General features: G+C 42.8%; 1 protein-coding gene across 8 annotated transcripts in view; it reads right to left on the reverse strand.

Moving 5' to 3' along the window:
• LOC130917906 (stAR-related lipid transfer protein 13-like) overlaps positions 1-21,388 on the reverse strand; it is a 109,731-nt gene that overhangs the window by 35,941 nt on the left and 52,402 nt on the right. The window contains exon 6 of one of the 8 annotated variants that reach the window (XM_057839678.1): positions 18,830-18,982. The exons of 5 other annotated variants lie outside the window; for them this stretch is intronic. In XM_057839678.1, the coding sequence (XP_057695661.1) occupies positions 18,830-18,982 (153 nt within the window). Of the gene's footprint in view, positions 1-2,464; positions 2,626-18,829; positions 19,074-21,388 lie in introns of those variants that run through there. 2 more of the 8 variants (XM_057839676.1, XM_057839677.1) reach the window with 2 other exon arrangements.

Genomic DNA, 21,388 nt, shown 5'->3' on the forward strand with positions numbered 1-21,388 from the left:
TAGCCCTGACCGACAACTGAATAAATATTAGCAGTTCCCCCACCTCCACGTCCGGCCTTGGATGACTAAAAAAAAAAAAAAAAGTCCACTGTTTACCCCGTCAACTTACACGGGTTCCTATCTGCTGCGTTCACACCTGCGCGGGCAGGAGGTCCGACTCTTCTGCAAAGTCCGGCTTCGCTCCCAGGTGGTTAATATCCCGTCCCGCATTGTTCCGCGTAGCGGTCGGGTCCCCCCGCCCCTCGAACCTCCGGAGCAAAGCGAGCTGGGAATTCCTCCGTGTTGGGCATTTTGAAACGCGACACGGAGACATTCTGTCCTCTCATCCTCTCTCCGAGGAAATCTCCCGCGGATAAAAGGCCGGGACGGGCGCGGCGCCAGAGAACGAGAGCTTGTTTGCTCTCGACGACTCGCTACGCTCGCAACCTGTGTACAGTGTAGGGTTACGAGTCCACAAAAGCAGAGACGCGGACTGCTTTGAATGGTAGAGAATGTCCCGAGATTGTCCTATTAAAGTGCTTGAGGCATACACAAGGGGGATTCTTTTTATGCAACGTTATGCAACCGTTATGCCATTATGCAAGTGGGCGGTGAGACGGGATGAGCTTCGAAGAAAAAGTTGGCTCGGACAGTAACAAACAATGGCAAAAATGGGGCTTTTAAATGTCCGCTGAGGAGAAGGCAAAGTGTTTTGAGATTGTATCTTAATGAAAGATTCAGTACGGGCCATGTAACTTTCTATTTTCATATTGATAGCATATGAAAAATATTTCCAAATGTTCCTGGGCTATGTGCAATGACCTCAAACTTCATTACGATTTGAGGTATCTTAACAAAAGGTCCATTCACTGTAAGCCATGTGAGCCGTGCAAGCTAAAACTTTGATTATAGTATACGTATGATATGATAGTTTTCTTTAAGTTTCAGTTCAATGCAAAAAAAAAAAAAAAACATCTGACTTGAAACTTTCATTAAGATACCTCCTATCTCAATGAAACCAAGTACATTTGAAATTGTACCAAGTGATTTTAGATCAAACTTTTAGTAAGATACCTTCCATCTTAAGGTATGAATGATACTTACGGTATGTTGTTTCTTTCATTCACAAATTTTCAAACATTCTTTAATATACCTTTTATCTTCTAGCTCGGGCCACAAATCTTCAGGTTGAGCTGAAACTGCCATTAAGATAGGCTGTATCTTGATGAAATTTTTTTTTTTAAAAAGCCATGCAACTTGAATTTTTCATATGATAGGATTTGAAAAAAGTTTCCAAATGTTCCTGGTCTTTGTGAAATGAGCTAGAACTTATTTAAGATTGGAGGTATCTTAATGAAAGGTTCGCCACAAGCCATGCTACCCATGTAAGCCATAACTTTAATGATGATATTAATTATCCTTAAAATTCAGCTCAGTCCCAAAAACATACACAATTCATTAAGATAGAAATGATACTTATGTTGTTGCTTTTAGTAACTTACTCTGACACATTACTTAATATGCCTTTTATGCCGTTTATGTTAGGGGCAAACATTTGAGCTGAAACTACCATTAAAATTGGATCTTGAGTAAAGCTTTAAGTTACATTTTTTTGGTCTTTGAGACATGAGATGAAACTTATCCTGGGAGGTATCTTCATGAAAGGCTCACTGCAAACCATGCGAGTGAAAACTTTAATCAAGTTATCGTTAAGTTACAGCTCAGAGCAAAAAAACAAACAAAAAAATCTGACTTGAAACTTTTATTAAGATACCTCCTATTTCAATAAATCAAGAATTGAGCTCAGACGTTTCTTTAGAGCCAAGAATTTTGAGGTAAAAACTTTTTTTTTTTTTTTTAATCATTACGATACCTCCTCCCTAAAGGCATGAATGACGCACATTCTTGCACTGAAACTTTCCTGACTATACCTCCTATTTTAATGATAGTTCCAGCTTAAAATGCATTCCTAAGCATTCTAACGTAACCCTAAACCAAGAACATTTTTCCCCCAAAAAATCGAACTTAAAACTTCAATTAAGATGCCTCCTATCTCAATAAAGAAAGATTTTGGCTCAGATATTCCTTACAGCCAATCGTTTTGTGAAGTAGAAAAAGTTTTAAGGTCATTATGATACCTCTTGGCAAATGGCATACATTCTATAGGGCCATTCCTTTTTTCTGAGTTGCACTGAAACTTTCCTGACTATACCTCCTTATCTTAATGAAAATTCGCAGCATCCTGTACACATTTACAGGCACAAAAATCAAGAACGTTTCTTTGTCAATAGAGTTTAGTTCTAACAAAAATTGTTTTTTTTCCCACAGGTTCGAAATTTTTTTAAAAAGCGGCTCCCTCTGCTGAGCAAAACTCAAAAGCCAGTACAGGAGGCTCCTCAGTTTGTGACGTACAATAGCTCCAGAATATCAGTACCTGAGAATTGGATTTCTTTTTTTTAAAATAAGCCAAATGTATGTTACTCACGAGGAATTTTCATGATCTAGTCAGGCTTCCTCATCATTCCGTCCATAACTATTCCCGAGTCAGAGCATCTGTTCTTCCCACGCGGGTCACATTCCCGCTCGCTCTCGGCGCGGCTCCGAGGTCCGACTGAGCCGTCGCCGTCTCGACAGCACCGCTAAAGGCCTGTCCCCGCACTAAATCTTTCCTTCGACCCACCCCCTTTCTGCACTCAAACCCCCCCCCCCCCCCCACCACCACCGTACGCTCCTTGTGCCCGCCCACCCGACTGTGCCTAGACAACTACATTTTTGCCATCGCCACGGAATTCTCGGAGCCCTCCGCAACCTTTTCGGCATACGACTTCATCAAAGCTTTGTCCCTGGGGGATGTTTATTTCCAGCAATTGCGGTTTGCGGAGAGCGCAGATGTTCTTCCGGGGGGGAAAGAAAACATAGTGTTGTTTGGGAAGGAGTGGGGGTATGACATCAAGTGTCAGCAATCGGCAGCTGTGAGTCACGCTTCGGTCTGCCTCGACTGTCTGGAAGGAGTCCACCAATTATAGGATGCGTACATGTGTCATTTGGGAGAGTGATGACTTATTTTAGGACTGATCTGATTTGAACTGGGTTGCCAGTGAATGCTCATATTTCAGCGGCATTGACAGCAGTTGACGTCCAATCCATTTGGCTCGCAGACATTCATTTTCTACAAGTTAACTAGATTCATTTTCTCCACCCACAACGTACAATGTATATCAAAAAATACTAGACACCCTACATCTCTAACTAAAAGTTACTATTGATATACAACTACACAAATGTATTTTCCACAGCTCGTATAATTTGTGAAAAGTTACTACAACTAAAAAAATGTATTTCCTAGCTCGGAGGTCCGACTGATCTGTTGCCATCTCGACAGCGCCACCGAAGGCCTGTCCCCGCACGGACAATGGCGTTACCATCAAAAGGTCACATTTCTTGCATGTTAACTTTGCTTCAACTACAAGTTACAAGCTCTTTGTCGCAACTACCAAAATATATAGCCTACATCTATTCGTCACATTTCCCTCACGTTGACTTTGAGGAAAATGCAATGACTCTAGTAGCGGAGTAAGAGTAGCTTTCGTCTTCACAAATCTACTCAAGTCAAACATATTTTTCCTGGAGTCAATGTAACTCGTTACTAACCCGCCTCTGCCTATAAGTTACATTTTGGACATGAGTACAAGCTATGAATGTTTTCAAGGTGCAGAAAATGCACAATGACAAAAGAAATCTCATCAAAACATTGTCCAGATCTGCCATTAGGCTCTTGTAAAAGAAAAGTGCTGGAGCCCGAGCCCGGCTTATAAAGCTCAAAGTGCAGACAGAATCAAGTAGGCGCTCCATTTTAGTTGGGGCTTCCAAATAAATACTGGGCCCTTTAAAAGCCCTCTAGAACAACATTTAGACCATCAGACGCCTTAGTGAATCATCCTGATGAGGCTTGAAAGTAGGAAGACATTAAAAAAAAAAAAAAAAGAGAATTCTGCCAGTGTTTTGAAAGCAGAAGGGTTCATTGAAAAGGTCGATTCATTTTTGGGAATCATTTGAATAGTCATTTTTATCAATCAAGCGGAAGTGACCTGAAATTGAACCTAAATCACCAGGAAGGTAGCAGGTAGTGCCAAAATATACAATTAAGAAATCATAACATAACTACTCAACAATAATGAAGTTTTTGAAATGACCAACAACAAAAGTTATTTTTATGAAATGGACAATTCGGCCTCGCGGGTTAAGCAGATTTGCATTTTTTATGATCTCGCCACACACCCAGCAAGAGCTTACTGACTGTGAGTGTAAATAAATCGAGCACGCCGTTGTTGACCGTGGTCACAGCGCGGCAGGTCAAAAGTGGGCCGAGCGCCATTTTTTTCTCCCCTCTGTGTTGAATTCAAACAAGAGCGGCACAGCTGCAGTAACGTCCTCTCTTGCCTCCTGAAGGACACCCGCCGAGAAGAGCCTTTCATCTTTCGGGGCTAAGCAACCCGCCCGGCGACTCTCTCCGAGTCCGGAATAGCGCTCCGCTCTCCTTTGCCAAGTGCGGGCGGGCGAAAAGAAGATAACGGTAATTGTCAGAAAACACCCATTCCAAATCGTGGCAGAAGTCATTTTTTCAAAAGATACACATCATCATCACCAATACCGGCTTGTGTCCTCAGCCCTTTTCTTTGCACCCTGTATACCAGGGATATGGAAGTTAAGTTCATTCACGCCCTCCCAGTCAAACCCGATTGGACGTCCGGCGCCGTCAATGGCATGGAAATATGTGCCAGTCCTGCCAATTTAAGTGAAGCGGACATCTATTGTGGCCAATGGAAGCCGGAGGGCTCGATTGGGTCACTTCCTTGTCATTTTAGGTCACTTCCTCTACATTCCGGGGTAACATCCACGTGTTTTTTCAAACAATGCAGAATTGCACTTTCAATGAATATCTGAGCTTACTCTCAAATGGTATCAAAAATGAATAAATGAAGATCCAAGTGCAACAAAACAACAACAAACTAACTGGCATAGCAAAAGTCCGCGAGCTAAAACACAATAAAATGCTAAGTCTTTTTTTACAATGCTTCAAACAAATCGTTCAAACAGAAATTCCCCCCAAAAAACTGCTAAATATATTTCTAAATTAAATTACGAATGCAAAAACAATCATATTAGCTCGAAGAAAAACTTAACTGGGAGCAGCTGAACCCAGCCATGTTAGTGTCACTGTTGCCACTACAGTGGAATAAAACTGAATGCTTTTAAAACAAACCATGACAACGCCACTCTAATTCAACGAATCCTCGACGCAAAAATATTTGATTTTGAAGCTTTGTTCTAATGGAATTACTCGATTCATTGTTGCAGCAGTTGACTTAAAACTAACTTGAGAGCGCCCTTTGACTAGGAAACTCAGTCTTTTTCGCACCCGTCTGTCTCTCGACATCCGCGTTCCCACGTTTTGATCGGCATCTACCGAGGATTCGCCTTCTCGGGCGCATGGAGCGGGGACGGCCCTACGCCGACCGACGTGGGCCGGAGTCGTCCATTTTCCTCTTTGGCGATTGTCTTTTGTCCACGGATGAATAAATAACACGGCGTCGGTGGAATTCTTAACTCGGGCCGGACAGTGGCCGCCTGTGTCATGTTGTTCCCTTTGTCCATTGTGAAAATAGATCCCTCAGCCTCCGGGCGGGGGTTTAGGGTTTACGGCAAACGGCGTCAATTGCGGTTAAGCTGCTATTTTCAAAGAGGTGCGCGGGAATGGCTTTGCCGTGATGGTAACCAGAAATGTTTAGTGGCCGCTTTTGTAATTGCGAATCGCTACTCACGTACATCAAAATGTGAAACCCACGTACAGGCCAAAACAAAGGGTACGGTTGAAGTGTGGGGTGGGTGGGGGGCTTTTAATCAGTTGCTTTGAGCGCCGATTGGTTTTTCAACGTACCTGGCCAATTATTTCTTCTGGCGTCCATACGATAGCGCTAGGCGATGTACAGTGCAAATACTTCAAGAAATTCTTAATCTAATCTAATCTAATCTTAGTCTTAATTTTCTTTGATTGTCCTTTGCTACGCATCGGGTATTCACGACGACTAGTGGGGGGGGTCAATACAATTTGCGATAGAAGGCTCACCGTAACGACGATGGAAACCATTCTACAATATATTCTACACTTTCTTTTCAAAATGATATATCTATTCTTGGTAATCTGAATCAAAAAAGCACAGGTGTCCATAAGGCACCACAAGACACCAACTGGTGGTGCCAAAATGAAAAAACTGCCACTATTGCCTGCCTACACAATTCAATTTATGAATTTCTGTGTGGCGCTTTAACTTGAGAAAATCCACCAAAAAACCTTTTGAAAACCGTTCATAAGGAAAAAAAATGATTCATTGAGGCATTTCATTTGTCAAATTCATGTTGAAATCTTTGTCTTTGGGATTGCTTTTCTCTTTAGCACAGGACTTCTTTTTTTCTTCTTACTTTCAGTAAGAAAGCTGACCGATACGCGGGGTCTAAAAGGCAAATTGTTGTTGATTATCTTTAAATACCCGTTACTTTTTGAGCAGAATTCTAGCTTTGTATAGGCTAATGTTCCTATTGTTGAAAGGTGTGTAATAAACAACTAGCACATTTATATTTTGCATTTTGTTTTCTTACTGTACCGAAAATGAACCGAACCGGGACCTCAAAACCGAGGTACGTACCGAACCCAGATTTTTGTGTACTGTTACACCCCGAATTTCTAGTGACAACTACCATGTAACAATGTGATAGTATCATGTAAAACGGGATCATTATCATGTAAAAACTTGTTATTGGACTAGATTTTTTTCGGGTGGCAGCAATACGCCTCCGTAGGAGCAAACCTGTGAATTTGTTTATTTGTTTTTTTAGGCCAATTTTCTAGTTGATGATCTTACTTGAGATACAAGCTACATGACAAAACCCAACTTGTAAGTAAAAGGTATTCTAAGATGTAAGTACTTGTAAACAGAACTCTCAGATTGGAGGAGGCACTCCAAAAAAAACAGACCCTTCCCTCCATTTGGTCCATCTCACTTGGACCCCGTCCCAGAGGGGACAGCGTGGGGTCACCTCCCTCTTTCGGGAAGAGGTGGGGGGGGGGGGGGGGCAAATCAGAACAACGGGGCCCACCGTGAGAAAAACCTCCCTTCCCTCCTCTGGATGCGGGTGCTTCATTCATTGATGAGTATCGTATGTCTATCTTGACCATGTATTGTGAAGGCACCCCAAAATTGTTTTTTAACTCATTCGCCCTTCCCGGTCAAAATGATTGGACATCCAGTGCCGTTTATGGAATTGAAATATCAAAGCTAGTACTCCCAGTTGAAATAAACTGGACGTCTATCGTTGTTCAATGAATTATTATATCAATGAATTATTATAAAAATAGCACTCGACATATTGTGTTACATTAAAAAGTGTCTTTTTCTATTTTCATTTTCTCTGAATTGAATCTTGTTGGGATATTAGTGGCATATTTTTCTTGAGTCCAAACTGTAGACATTTTTTTTCTTAGTGCTTGAACAAATGAAATAAACACCAAGTTGAAAAGGACTTTTGCAAAATAGCACCACAAAAAAAAACAAATAACGCTTCACTGACTGATACAGTGTTACCTCTACATATGAAGTTAATTGGTTCCAGGACCTCGCTTGTAAGTTGAAATGGTTATATGTCGAGCAGGATTTTCCCATAAGAATACATTATAATTCCATTCATTGGTTCCACAGCCTGAAAACCTCCAGTAAATCCTTCATTAATTTTTTTTTTTAACGCCTGGTACTATTGCAAATAGCAATTACTGTCAGGGATTGCTGGGCGGGCAGGTGTGTGAGGACCCAAACGCAGGAAAAGTGAAGCGAGGCAAAAAGGGCGGTGCAAAAAATGATTTAATTATAGCAAGCGAAAAACAAAGTACCAACAAATAATGACGAGGTTCCAAAAAAAACACAGCGGAAAACAAAACTCAGGTTACTAACAAAGGCTGGGTATCAAAAACTTACTGAGGGGAACACGAGGGCTTGGAGAGACGCAAGAATGTTGACCAGAGCATGGACATGGACGTAGACAGACTTGGACATAGACAATGACGCAACAAGGAGTGACAAGAAACTGGGTCATTATATACGCAGACAAGGGGTAACGAGACAAGGAACAGCTGGGTAACACAGGTGGATGTAGATTGCAGGATACACTGGGAGAACACACACAGGTGAGAGCAATGGGTAATCACAGGGACAAGTCACACTAGGAGAAACCAACACAAAACCTAACAATTACACAGAGAAAAACAAACAAATTATGAATGAAAATAGAATAGATATAATATCTGTAATAATGTAACCAATCAGGTTCTAATGTGATGTGTTTTGCGTGGTGTACCTGAACGTACCGCGTGACTGTGAATGTGTGTACGAGAGAGGACTTTTTACTTTTCACATTCAGCTGCGGCGGACAGTGGGCATGTTGTGTTGCACAAGTTCTGAAATAAAAGATTCAAAACCTGACGAAACTGGTGATTTCTTTGGCGATGTTACCTCAATAACAATTGTTTCTTTAACTTATTAGGACTGGCGAATGGAGGAGGACCGTACAGATCGTAGACATTTTACGGACGTATTGTCCAGTCAGTTGAGGGACGCGCGCACCACGATGATTTTTTTCTATCATTTCCATCTTCATTTCAATGGTAAGCCCCATCTTTTTCACCACCTGCACTATCATTCCTGTTGATTTCTCTCACAAGAAAATCCGCCGCTTGCGGGAAAACCAAGAAACGGCAGCGCCGTCATAAATTCTCGTATTTCGAGCACGTCGTCGGACGTAGACACAAATGGCGAGTCCAATTTTACATCGGATGTTGAAAAAAATCGCGTGTCGAAGCGATCCTACGTCGAGGTACCACCGTACTTGTGCTTTCTTTCATTGCAACGCAGGGGTCGCGTTAACCGAATATTTTTCGTGGTTGACCGGTTTTTTAAAACGGTGACGGAAAAAACTGAAGTCCATCCGTAATTTTGACAGGTTGCAATTCACACCCCAGACCACAGGGGGGCGAGTGAGCATATTAATTAGCTATTGTCTCTCTTGATGCATGACGTCGTTGGCCTTACTCGGAAAAATGTCAAGGCAACTGAGTGTTTGCCTGGCACGGCCAGACTGTTCTCCCTGTATTTTTCAAACACTGAGAGAAAAGTCTGGGACTTAGCCTCTCGAGTAGGTACAAAATCAATCGACAAATCCGATTTGTTTATTTGCGTGTCGTGTTCTTCACGAGCAACGTCACTCTTGCGCGCCGAAACTCGTCTCTACAACAACACGGATGGCGAGAGAGCCGACAATATGTTCCAATCCGCGGTAAATTCAGTTTTAAATGAGCTCAAACTCATCGACACGAGACATTGACAACAGTCTGTCTCGCGCTAGCCATGTTGAATAAACTCCGTTCTCCTCGTATGTTTACTTCCGCGCGCAAGTCCCTCGTCCTGCCCTCGTCGCTAACGGCACGTCTGCCCGTCGCTGATTGGTACACTCCGCTGTCTGTTTGCCTCTTGTTAAGCTTGTTCGGACAGAATATGAATTAAAAATGAACGAAAACTAAATACTATTGAATATGTCATTACTATCATTTTAAAAATGTAAGTGACGGGTAAAAATAGATTATGACCGGATTTTTATGACACTGTCAGTCAAAATGACAGACAACGAAAAAGTCTAGCGCAACCTCTGTTGCAACGTGTTTCGACGGTGGCCGGATGTTGTCAAAAGTTTGTCGCCGCCATCTAGCGGCGGGATGCTTGAAAGGCACTAAAATTAGATATATTTTTTATTTTTAAATTTACAGACAACTCCAAAAGTTGAGCCACTTGAAATTCAAGGTACCATAGTAAACAAAATCATGGTTTAGGCTTGAATTGAATGTAAAAGTGTCTTTTTAAAATAGAAGCACTAATTGAACTCATTTTATGTAAAAGGTACAAAAGTCACTGAAATGCACTTGAGTAGAAGAGTATTTCTTTTACCAAGTAAAGTGTCAATCAAATTTGCCTTTACAGCTCTTTATTGTTTGACTTTTTTCCCTAGAATTGAAGAAGAGCATACAGACACTTGTTATGTTATGTTACTCCTACTGTCCAAAAGGAGATCTTTCCTAATATTTGCTTTTTCCAAATCTCCAATGTGAAACTGTTAATGTATGACCATGTGCTCCTGTGACAGCACAACCTGGGCATTTTTGCCCAAATGTGCACCAAGTGCAATGATTAGCCAAAACTACCGCCGCACATGTTAAGCTGTCGACCTCAAGCAACCGACAAGTTGCGCTGAAGGCTGCCATCTACAGGTCAAACATATCATTTCATCACCAGATATGAACACAGAGCGTGGGCCAGGGTGTCCAAGTCTTTTTGGTCGGCGGGCCACATCGGTGGCAGGCAATTCTATCTCACGTGGGTCGGACCGCTCTATTTGTGGCCCCATATAAGTTCACTTACTGGCTGCCATTGACGGTGCTAGACGTCCGATCCGGTTCAAACGTTGTCAGTGGAAGCCATTTTGGCTATGTTTTGGGGTTTCTCGCTGTCACTTCCTGTACATTTTGGCTCCTCTCTTGTCCATTTTAGGGCATTTCCTATTGATTTCCAGGCCACTGCCTGTTCATTGGTCACTTCCTGCTGATTGTGGCTCACTTCCATTTTAGGATATTTTCAGGTCACTTCCTTTACATTTTGGTGTATCACAGTGTCACTTCCAGTACATTTTGGCCAATGTTGGAAACGATACATCAGCCGGTCGGTCGTCAACCTCTATTTTGCAGGTCTCTTCCTGTTGATTTGGGGGCATTCACGTCATTTCCTCTTGATTTTCGCTCACTTCCTGACCTTTCGGGGCATTTTGCGGGCTCCTTCCTGGTGATTTTGGGGCGTTTACAGGTCATTTTGGGTTACTGAGGAAGAAGTGACTCAAGACTTCCTGTACATTTTGGGCTATCTCTGGGCCACCACCTGTAATCACTGTTGACTTCAGGGCATTTCCGGGCCACTTCCTCTTCCCCGGTCACTTCCTGTTGATTTTGGGGCATTTCCAGGTGACTTCCTGTTGATTTTGGGGCACTTCTTTGTCAGTTCGTTGTCTGCCATTAACAGCATTGGACGTCAATTCCATTTTGACAGCCAGGGGGCGAATGACTCCGGTACCAGTGTCCAAATAAAAGCATGCGATTCTCTGTGTATGAATGCGCTACAACGTGCAGAAGAACCCCGCGGGCCAAATCGGTGGGCCGCAGGTTTTGACATTTTGTTTTCGTTTTGTTTTTTACGGTTTGCCATTCGTTGTGTGAGTGGCTATCTTAACAAGCGACACGTTCACGCTGCGAGGCATGCAGCAGGCAACTTTGATCGCATTATCAAAACTGCTTTTTTTTTTTTTTTTTTTTTTTTTGTCCCCACTCACTATTTACGACCCCTCGGAAGGCGGCAAACAGAAATCTGCATGACAACAACGAGCGCGTAAAGCCCCCCCCGCCCCCCATTTCATGAATAAAAGATGAAACGAGCTCTTGTGGCGAACAACAACGCGTCGTCGCCGGGTTCCGTATTACAGTATTTGTGTCACGTGCCAACACTAAGAAAAGTCTTGAGAGGCAAAGAGTTCTGCCGAACCCTTCCCAAATGGCACTAACTCTCATCAGGCTTGAGTACCTCTTACACAGTCTCAGACAGAAAAGTTGTTTGCAAGGACGGACTCACTTAAAATAGGACTTTTGCGCTATCAAGTTGTTCTCGGTGCCAGGAAATGTCGTTGATGTACACGAGACACCATATCTGTAGCTCCGGCTTGCCAAAGGTGGCAATTTTCCCACTTAAATGGTTAAGTGAGGAGAAAAGCAAAATGTCAAGACAAAGATGGCCGGCGTCGACTTTTGAATTGTCATAAATGAACAGAAGATGACGACACACAATCCCTGCGCAACAGCAACAAAATGATACCAATAATAAATAAGACATTTAAATTGCTCTTATTGGGCCACAGTCACAAAATCGCACATGATGGAAAAGTGCTATTTAGGTAAATTCATACCTCCCCTTTATCAAGTGATTATTATATTTTACAATATTTTTCATTATTCATTTCTATTACCGTATTGGCCCGAATATAAGACGGCCCTGATTATAACACGACCCCCTTTTTCAAGACTCAAGTTTGAAAAACAACTTTTTGAACGCCAAATTAATTTTTATACAGAAAATAATGACAGTATATCTGAAAAAAAAATGATTATAACAATATATTTGAGAGATAAAGCATGTTATTTTGCCTGATTCAAATCAATATTTGAACATTTAAACATGTAAACTAAAGTGCAATCACATTCGTAAACGAGTGCCTTCTGGTTTTTGAAATGTAAATAAACCAACAAAATGGCAATAACTGCTTTAACCATCAGGGGTCGCTTTGGCCCGGGGAGTCAAGTTCAGCATTTGCTTCAATGATATCTGGCGCCATCTAGCGTCGTGAATGGGTATAATGTCTAGACCCTGAATATAAGACGACCCCCACTTTTTCTGTCTTATTTCAATGCAAAAAACACAGTCTTATATTCGGCCCAATACAGTATTCTGTCCCGTGCAGGGTTGTTTTAGAACGTGTCACCTTTCAACAACAAAAAAAAGGGATTTTTGGTTGGTAAATATTCAACACCTTCCATTATTAACTTATTGGCTGCCATTGACAGCCAATGCTGCTCTAAAAATGAGCTGTTTTTACTACGCATTTAACCACATAAAAATATGAAACCATTTGCTTTTCTACTCTTCTAAATGTTGTTCCATCAATAGACTCATCGGCTGCCACTGACCAATTGCTGTCAACCACCTCCATGAAGTTGGCCCCCTGTCAGATGCAAATTTGTATAAAATTGATGTCAATCATTTGTGCCGTAAAAAGTTTGGTTTCTCCTGCTATGTCATTTTTGGGATATTTACAATTCTTTTATAGATCAATCTGATGTCAACCAGACCCTTTTTCGATTCCAAAAATTGTGCCAATTGTTTGTACTGTAAAAAAATTGTAGATGCTTCTTCTTTGAATTTGCAATGATGACATCACGCAGTCTCCCCATCTACGGTGGAACAGAACCGCAACGGCGCCGTTCCTTTGTGCTGAAAAAGTTTCATTTGTTCTGCCACAGTTTTGCAGTTGTCAAAAATTTTTTAGTCATCCAGAGTTTAGCCTGCACCTTATACAATGACTTGAAATGAGCATAAACTTACCAAAACCTTGTTTGTGGTGGCAATACGATCACTAAAAAAAATAATAATAATAAATAAATAAAACAAAATGTGTAATACAGTGATCCCTCTTTCCCCCCCCCCGCCGCCCCCCCCGTTAATGCGAAAACCGTAGCGGCACAACGAGAAATTTTACAGCACAAACGAATGGCACCATTGCTGTTCCTTTCCGACATAGATGGGGGAGCTGCGTGACGTCATCACGACAAAAAGCAAAATATGTTTAAAAAACTTTGTCTGGAAATAGGGGTGCAAAAAAAGCCTGACAATCGTTACTTGTGCACAATTAGTGCAGCGCTGCCATCTTCTGGTGGTTGTGTAGCAGTAAAATGTCTTCCATTTCGAACTAAATAATGGGTATACAGTATTTCCCTATGTCAGTGATTGAAAAAATAGTTTGCAGATGACAATTCTCCCCCCCCCCCCCAAAAAAAAAAGAAGAAATATGCGGGTTTGCCAAAGACTGCACAAACTGACAACACACAGTCCATCTAGCTCCTTCCCAACATCCAAAGTTTGCTTTTCAGACAGGATGAATCATTTCATCATAAAAGGTTCAAATGTAGCAATATTAGCAAAGAGTCATATGTAAACCAGACTGAGACAGTCAGACATCAGGCAAATACAAGGGCCCTTTTTTAAAGTGTGCAATAGACTCTGAAAAGACAAGAATTTCCAGGAACTGAAAAGCGTGGAAACATTCCTGGCGGCAGACGTACCAAATTCCCTCTCCATTGAAAATACTCAAGTACCTCCGGCGCAAATTCATTAACTTCCCAGCTAATCAACATGACGCGTGACGTATATTGTTTGCTTTTGAATGTCAGACATGCAGATCTGAGAGGCTTGCCAGGAATTCTAGATTCCGCCCCCTTCTCAGCACTTTGAACCTGCTGTGTCAACAGCAGGCTGGAATGCAGCCGCCGCCACCGCTATTTATGCGCTCTAACTGTACACAGTGCGGCAGTCAGGCGCTGAAAATACTCCTTATCGCTGGCATTTCAACATGCCAGGTGAAGGACTGGAATGGAAGGGCAAAATTGCAGTGATTAACTGCCACGAGCGGGTCCAACGTGGCCGCCGTGATACACATTTGACTCATCGGAACTGCTGAGCGTGACTGGAAATTCCACTGACGGGACATGGAGATGTCAAACGAAGGGAGACTGACATTTGAAATGAACAGGATGATGTTTTATCACACATACAGTAGCAATGACAACCGACACCTTGCAAAATAGAGATCAACTTAGAAATACATCACAAGCAAAAAATTTTTTGCTCTAGGCCAGGGCGATGATATGAACTAGATCAGGGGTCAGCAACACTGACACACCTCGGTTTTTTATTCGACAAATATTTGATTCAAATTGATTTGGGTACTTGTGAGATTTAACAAAAAACTTGAACTTCCCTCTAGTAGTAGGCTGAGAACACTCGAGCAGGTCATGGTTTCACCATCTACCTATGTCAGTACTTCTCAAATAGGGTTAGGGTGCAGAGCGATGCCGGGGGGGGGGGGGGCTTGGGGAACATAGGGACTTTTTTGCCGTACTACAACAAAGTGTCATTGCACATCCACTCATTTTGTGGCAGTGGCACTCTTTATTTTCAGTGAGTGGCGTATTTTTGAACCAAACAAGAGCACACAACAAAGAGAAGCGGAGATATGAAGCGCTAAGACAAGGAAATATGACAAATCGTACGTGGCTTTGACTTTTAATACAGACGTCTGTTTACGGTGTCTAATAATGTTTGACAGCGGTAAACCAAATCAACTAAGACGTCACTTGAAGACATGACTTGTTTGTACTTTTTCTGTCTTTCTCTCCCCTTCTTTTCTTGTCCCCATAACTCCTTCCTGTGCGCTGCTTTCGACTAATAGATGAGGCATGGTGAATGATCATAATTTTCTCACTCTACCTACCACTTGTCTTTACTTTATTTCTCTTTTTTAATTCTAATATCTAGGTGACTAGTCTCTTCATCACTAGTCACCCGTAGTCTGGGGAGGGGCTATTTTTCAGCCGCAGCCTCCTGACTATCCTGACCCCTGGCTGGATGGAAGTCCTCGTTGTCATCTGGCTAGATGGACCTCCTCTTGTTTCTTCATTCCATTGCATCTCTACAAACTGGACCTCCTGCTGCTAATATCCACCATCAGTCCTGGTGCATCAATAGCCTGTCCGTCCTGGGAGTGGATCCCTCCTGACTGTGGTTCTCCCCAAGGTTTCTCATTTTTCCCAAAGGGTTTTTGGAGTTTTTCCTTGCCGACACGGAGGGTCTAAGGATGGGGGATGCCCAGGACATGAACTTCATCTAATTCATCTACTGTTTCTGACTGTGTATCATATTGACTCTGCAAAGCCCTTTCAGACACCCTTGTTGTGATATGGGGCTATTCAAATCAAATTGAATTGAATTGAATGGAAGTATGTCATACTCCCACGTGGTACATGAAAACTGTTCAGACCAATCGGACACTCAGATTTCCATTCTCCGTGTCGAGTAGCTGAACAGGAAAGGTTAAGACATTAGACCCCAATGACATTGAAAAGCTGCTTGATTTTTCCCAGCGAAATACGTGCCAATATTGCCAACAATCGTCCCGCTTTGTCGGTGTTAAATCAGTAAACCGGTGAGCACTGTTAGCGTCATATAATGTACAGTATATCATATATGTATATATACACTTCCTGTTCATTTTAGGGGCATTTGCAGGTTACTTCCTGTGGCTGTTGAGTCACTTCCAATTCATTTCATTTTCAGTAACGCAACCTCAACAGAGAGTGACCTGTAAATGCCCCGAAAGGAAAAGGAAGTGACCGAAAATCAAGAGTAGGTGACGCAGCGACTTCAAATGTGAATAAACTTGCAATGAAAGAATGGAAAAATTGTGACAATCATCGAGATCGGACGATATAAAAAAACTGAAATCGGGATCATTTTTTTTGCCAGATCTAAATGAAATCAACATAAACAAGAACTGATGCGCTCCAATGCATGCTACATACACGCATGAATATCGTAATGGCTCCTCTCACTAGTTATTCATGATATAACCACCACCTTGCACAAATAATCCTCAAGCCGATGTTCCACTGAACTGTGTACAAACTGCCAACGATGACTACTTTTGCTTTTCGGTCTCAGTTAGCAAACCTTTGCACTTTTTACCTCCATAAATCTTCAGCCCAACGTTGCCGCGGGCCTACAGTAAAACCGTCCGTCTGTAGGTCCGTCGATATCTCGTCAGCGCTTACGGCGAGTGGCTTCCCAGCTCGTCACATCGCGCCGACTTATCTGCCTCTCTATTGTCAGTCAATAGCAATTATTTACTGCACCCGCAACGCTGAAGGTCAAGTTTGTCGGCACACGCGCACGAGACCGCGGCGACCTTTTGCCCAGTGACAATCAGCTGATCTGGAAAAGGAACACAACAAGGACTTCGTTCCTTTCTGTACTCCATTTGCCTTCTTATTAGCGACGGCTTTAGCACGGGAGTGAAAAATTCGGGGAATTTTTCCATTTGCAGACATTCTGCTGAGAGTTACGAGCAGCTTTATTGATGTATTTACAGCAAGGGTGTCCAACTCATTTTACTTGGCATTTCATTTCACGTGGGCTAGATAAAGTTGACTCCGGTCAAAATGGACTAGACGTCTACCGACGTCAATGGCACTGAAATATGCATTCACAGCCAGTCCTCCAAGTTTAAGTGAACTGGACATCTATAGTTGTCAATGGGGGGAGAAAGAGTTCATTTTGGGTCACTTCTAGAGCTGGGAATCTTTGGGCACCTAACGATTCGATTACGATTACGATTCAGAGGCTCCGATTCGATTATAAAACGATTATTGATGCACCCCACTCCCCCACTTTTTTTTTTTTTTTTTAAATTGTTTTGTACATTAGTTCCAAAATTGTTCAAAAATCCTCTCAGGCTAAACCAAACTACTATTTCAGTATCAAGTTAACATATAGCAGTAAACAAATATACAAAAATAACAGTAAATAAAAAACTCCAGTCCCCATTCTATATCAGCAGCTTTAAACTACTTTCAATTAATTTTGTGAATCAACCGTTAAAGTTGTTAAAATTGCTCCTGTTATTCCCTAATTTCTCTTTTGTCTACTTTCAACATGTGAAAGTTATTTTAAAGATAGATTCAAGTCAATATTTTACCGATTTAGGAGTATTGTAGATAAAAAGTTAATTAGGTTCGCAACAACAGTCTTGCAGGGAAGTGTACTGCTTTAAGATGGCGGCCGTTTACTAACGCCCGCACCTAGTTTTTTGTAGATGTGCTGGTAACGATACCGAAGTTATAATGCATCTAGTCCTATATAAATGATATCTACCGTAACATAATGTGGCTTGTAGCAGCTTTTCGGCAGCAGTCAGGTATGTTGTTGTTGTTTTTTTAATCTCGTGGCATGAGTTGAGCTAGAGCCGTGAGTTGAGCATTGGCGTTACCCGAGGGGCCGGGTAATGAGAAGCATGATGTTTAGCTACTCTCGCTCTGTCCCTAATTGTGTACCGAAGACCGCGCGGCGCGCTGAGTGTGTCTACTTCTGCTTTACTTGGCATATTTCAATAATCGGAATTTGGATGTTTGTGAATCGTTCTCCAATCTTCCACGGCCGAATCGCGAATAATCTAAGAATCGGAAATTTTGCACACCTCTAGTCACTTCCTGTACATTTCGAGCTATCTCGGGGTAATTTCCTTATAGGGCATTTCTGGGCCGCTTCTTGTTTATTAGTCACCTCCTGTTGATTTTGGGGCACTTCCTGTCGGTTTTGGGGCACTTCTTTGTTTATTCATTGGCTGCCATAGACGGCCCTAGAAGTGAATTCCATTTTGAGGGCGGCGAATGAACGGACGTGACAGCGTACACAATAGTGAGCCGCGCACAGTAGTGCACAAATCATTGGTTTTATGTCCAAATAAAAGCATGAGATTGTGTAAGCACAGTATGAATGAGCTACAACGTGCCTCGCGAGTCGAATTAGGCCCTCTGGTGGCCTGTGGGCCGTGCGTTTGACACCCTGCTCTATATGATAGACTGATGAGTTGTAAATTTGTATCGCGAAAATATATGACGAGCCGAACACATCTTATCCGTGCTAATAGATTATTTTTCTGGATTTGAAAAAACACAGCAGTTTCACTTTCAAAGGGGTGCATTTCATTCAGCTATGCTTGCACATTTCCCTCAATTATGAACAAATCGGGTCAAAAAAAACCAACAAGATGCGTCTGGGTGGTCAAGACAGGCACTTTCATTTCTGTGGAAAATGTACAATTTGGAGTATTTCTGCAGAAAACAAAAATCAATCATTGTCATTCGAGCCTCGTCTTCTCCGCAGATTTTGGAGAAAAGCACATTTTGCGGAAAATGGTTTCGCGTGGCACCTTTGATAGTATTAACAATCTGAGCGAAGAGGTTTTTGGTCGGCGCTGAACTAGATCTAAAAGCTAAAGCTAGTTCAGTTCAAGTGGGACCCATTCCCCGCATTCCCGCCGCTCCTACCTCCGGCTATCTTCTTGAGAAGTTGTTGCCTGGCAATGATCCGTCCCAGTCTATACCCGGAGCGCCTCCGGCGGTGGTCCATCCTCAGGTAGATCTCCCGGCTCTCCGGGGTCATGCTTCCCAAACACTCGCTACCCGAGGACTCGCCGAGTTCTTGAAACATCTCCGAGGCGGCTCCAAAACAAATGCCTCGCCGAGCGAGAGGCCCCGGTACTCGCGCGGAGAAAACTTCACACGGAGGCGCAAAAATCCTCGAGTGAGCCGAGCGGGACGGCACGGCGCGGAGGGGGCCTGAGGGACGGCCAATGGGGAGGAGGCGGAGGGAGTCCCGCCCACCTCCGCCAGCTGAATCCAGAGTCCGCGTCAAGGTTCGTCAGCGCGGGAGGGAAATATAAATACCGCCGGAATGCCGACTCGGTGAGTAAGGGAAGCTTACACAAATAGGGCTTGTGTTGTTTTTATTTAGGATCCGCCCTGCTACAGAACAACTCGTCCAGTGTGGGCAGGTGAGGCCCAAGAAGGGACATCATTTGGGAGCGAGGAGAGGAAGAACAACAACAACAACATGCCTTTTTTTGTTGTTGTTGAGTATATATATGGTCCAAATCTAGCAATATGGCTGACTAACTCTCCATTTTTGCTCATACCTTCTTGTGACTTTTTTCATACTTTTACAGACACGCCAATCAAATTTGTTGTCAAGTAAAAGGGTCCCATTTTGCTCCTATTCATTTTAAATGGGAGTCATCAAACTTTAACTGTGTTTAGTCACGCCTTCTTGAGATGTTTTTGTGCTTGTGCTCGTGACAGTCATGCCTCTCAAATTTCATGCCATTACATCAAGCATTCCTTTGGGGCCCAATTTTCAAAAGGCCCATTTTCACCGCTTGCCCACCGCGCGCCTCCGTTTTACAACCCGACACAGCAGTCTCCCCACACCTGGAATAAAGTCCACATCCGTACCCCTACCTCCCTCCCACGCTTCCGGTGGCGCTTTGTGCGACACAGTCCCGCCTGTGTCGTAGCGGTGTGGCGCCATATGACCACGTTACACACGCAGGGCCCGTCTTTACCCCCACCCCCTCCATCAAATCCACTCCGGTTTACGCTCACAAAGAGGCCAATTCAGCAGCACACTTCAGGGCTTTTCATAAAGGTCTCCCAGGATCGCGACCGACGGCGTCACGCCGCTCGGCCGATGACATCAGGCAGGGCGCAAACACCTGTCTTCATTCATAAAATCACATCAGATCGTAAAAAAAAAAGTGGCGGCACGCCGGTTGGCAAGGGACTTAATCTCATCCCCCGTGGACTCGACTCAATTCCCGTGTCGACTTCCTCGCGAGACGTCTAGACGGACGCATTCCGATCGTGCGTTGCGCCTATCGTCTTACGGAATCTACCTACCGCCAGCTCCAAAATGGCTAGACGTGACGTGCGGGAAATCCGGCTCAGCAATATGAGGATATCAAAGGAATGATATTATTTTCAATTTTAAAGATCTCCCCCCAAAAATTGCCCAAAACTTCTTAGACAGGTCAAATGTACAAGTTCGGAACACTGACTATCTTCAGGAGAATCTTAATATTCACATTCACTAACATTTACTGCCAGCGACGGCGACAGACGTCCGATCCGTGTGAACGTCTAGCGCCGTCAATGGCGGTCAATTGGTGAATCCCTCGCCCACTCGAAGTTGGTTGTCCAACTAAAAAGGAAACAAGAGAAATACACCGTGGATTTAAATCAACAATTCTGTCGTCCAGAAATCAATGTTTACTGCTTTTTCATTTTTTTACCTAAGTAAAAATCAACTTTTTGGGAAACCTGAATATTTACTCTTATTTTCGCTTTTTTAAATTAAATCTCAAAATTTTTTAAAGGTTTTCCTCCTTTTTTAAAACATAGAAATGGGCACAAATGAATTTAGAAATGATTCATTACAAAATTTTTGCGATTCACTCAAGGCAGGCGTTGCTAATTAGCCCATATTGATATTGAGCCATGAGCCTTTTTTAAATTCAGCACTACCATATTTCCAGTTACAAAAATTTGAGGCTCCAAAAATGAGGATTTCAACCATTTTGAAGTCAAAAATGTTGCTAAACCATTCATCGATGAGCAAGCCCTAGTTTCAATGCCATTGAAGGCACCAATACATTAAGACTAAAGGTGGACCGATAGATCGGCCGGCCGGTCGGTCGATATATGAACTTTTTCCCAACATCGGCCATTGACAAAAAAATAAGCAGATAAAAAAGGATTTTGATCATCTGTGCGGGCTTCTTCAACTCACTCTCACCTGTTTACATCTCGTCGTGACGTCCTGGTGGGTTTAAATTTTTTGAAAAATAATGTACTGTTCTTGCTGAGTGTACACTCAGCAAGAACAGTACAGAAAACTACCTTTCAAAGGCCGCCGCCTCAGTAACTTTTTAAACATTGGCTATAGTCGCTACGGCAACTATGTGTTGTGTCGTGTGCTGTTCCAAGCAGCATGAGTTGATTCGAGACGACTCAATCAATGAAGAATTTAATAAACAATTATACTCTGGGGGG

This window comes from Corythoichthys intestinalis, chromosome 6 (genome assembly GCF_030265065.1).
Source record: "Corythoichthys intestinalis isolate RoL2023-P3 chromosome 6, ASM3026506v1, whole genome shotgun sequence".
Taxonomy (NCBI): Eukaryota; Metazoa; Chordata; class Actinopteri; order Syngnathiformes; family Syngnathidae; genus Corythoichthys; species Corythoichthys intestinalis.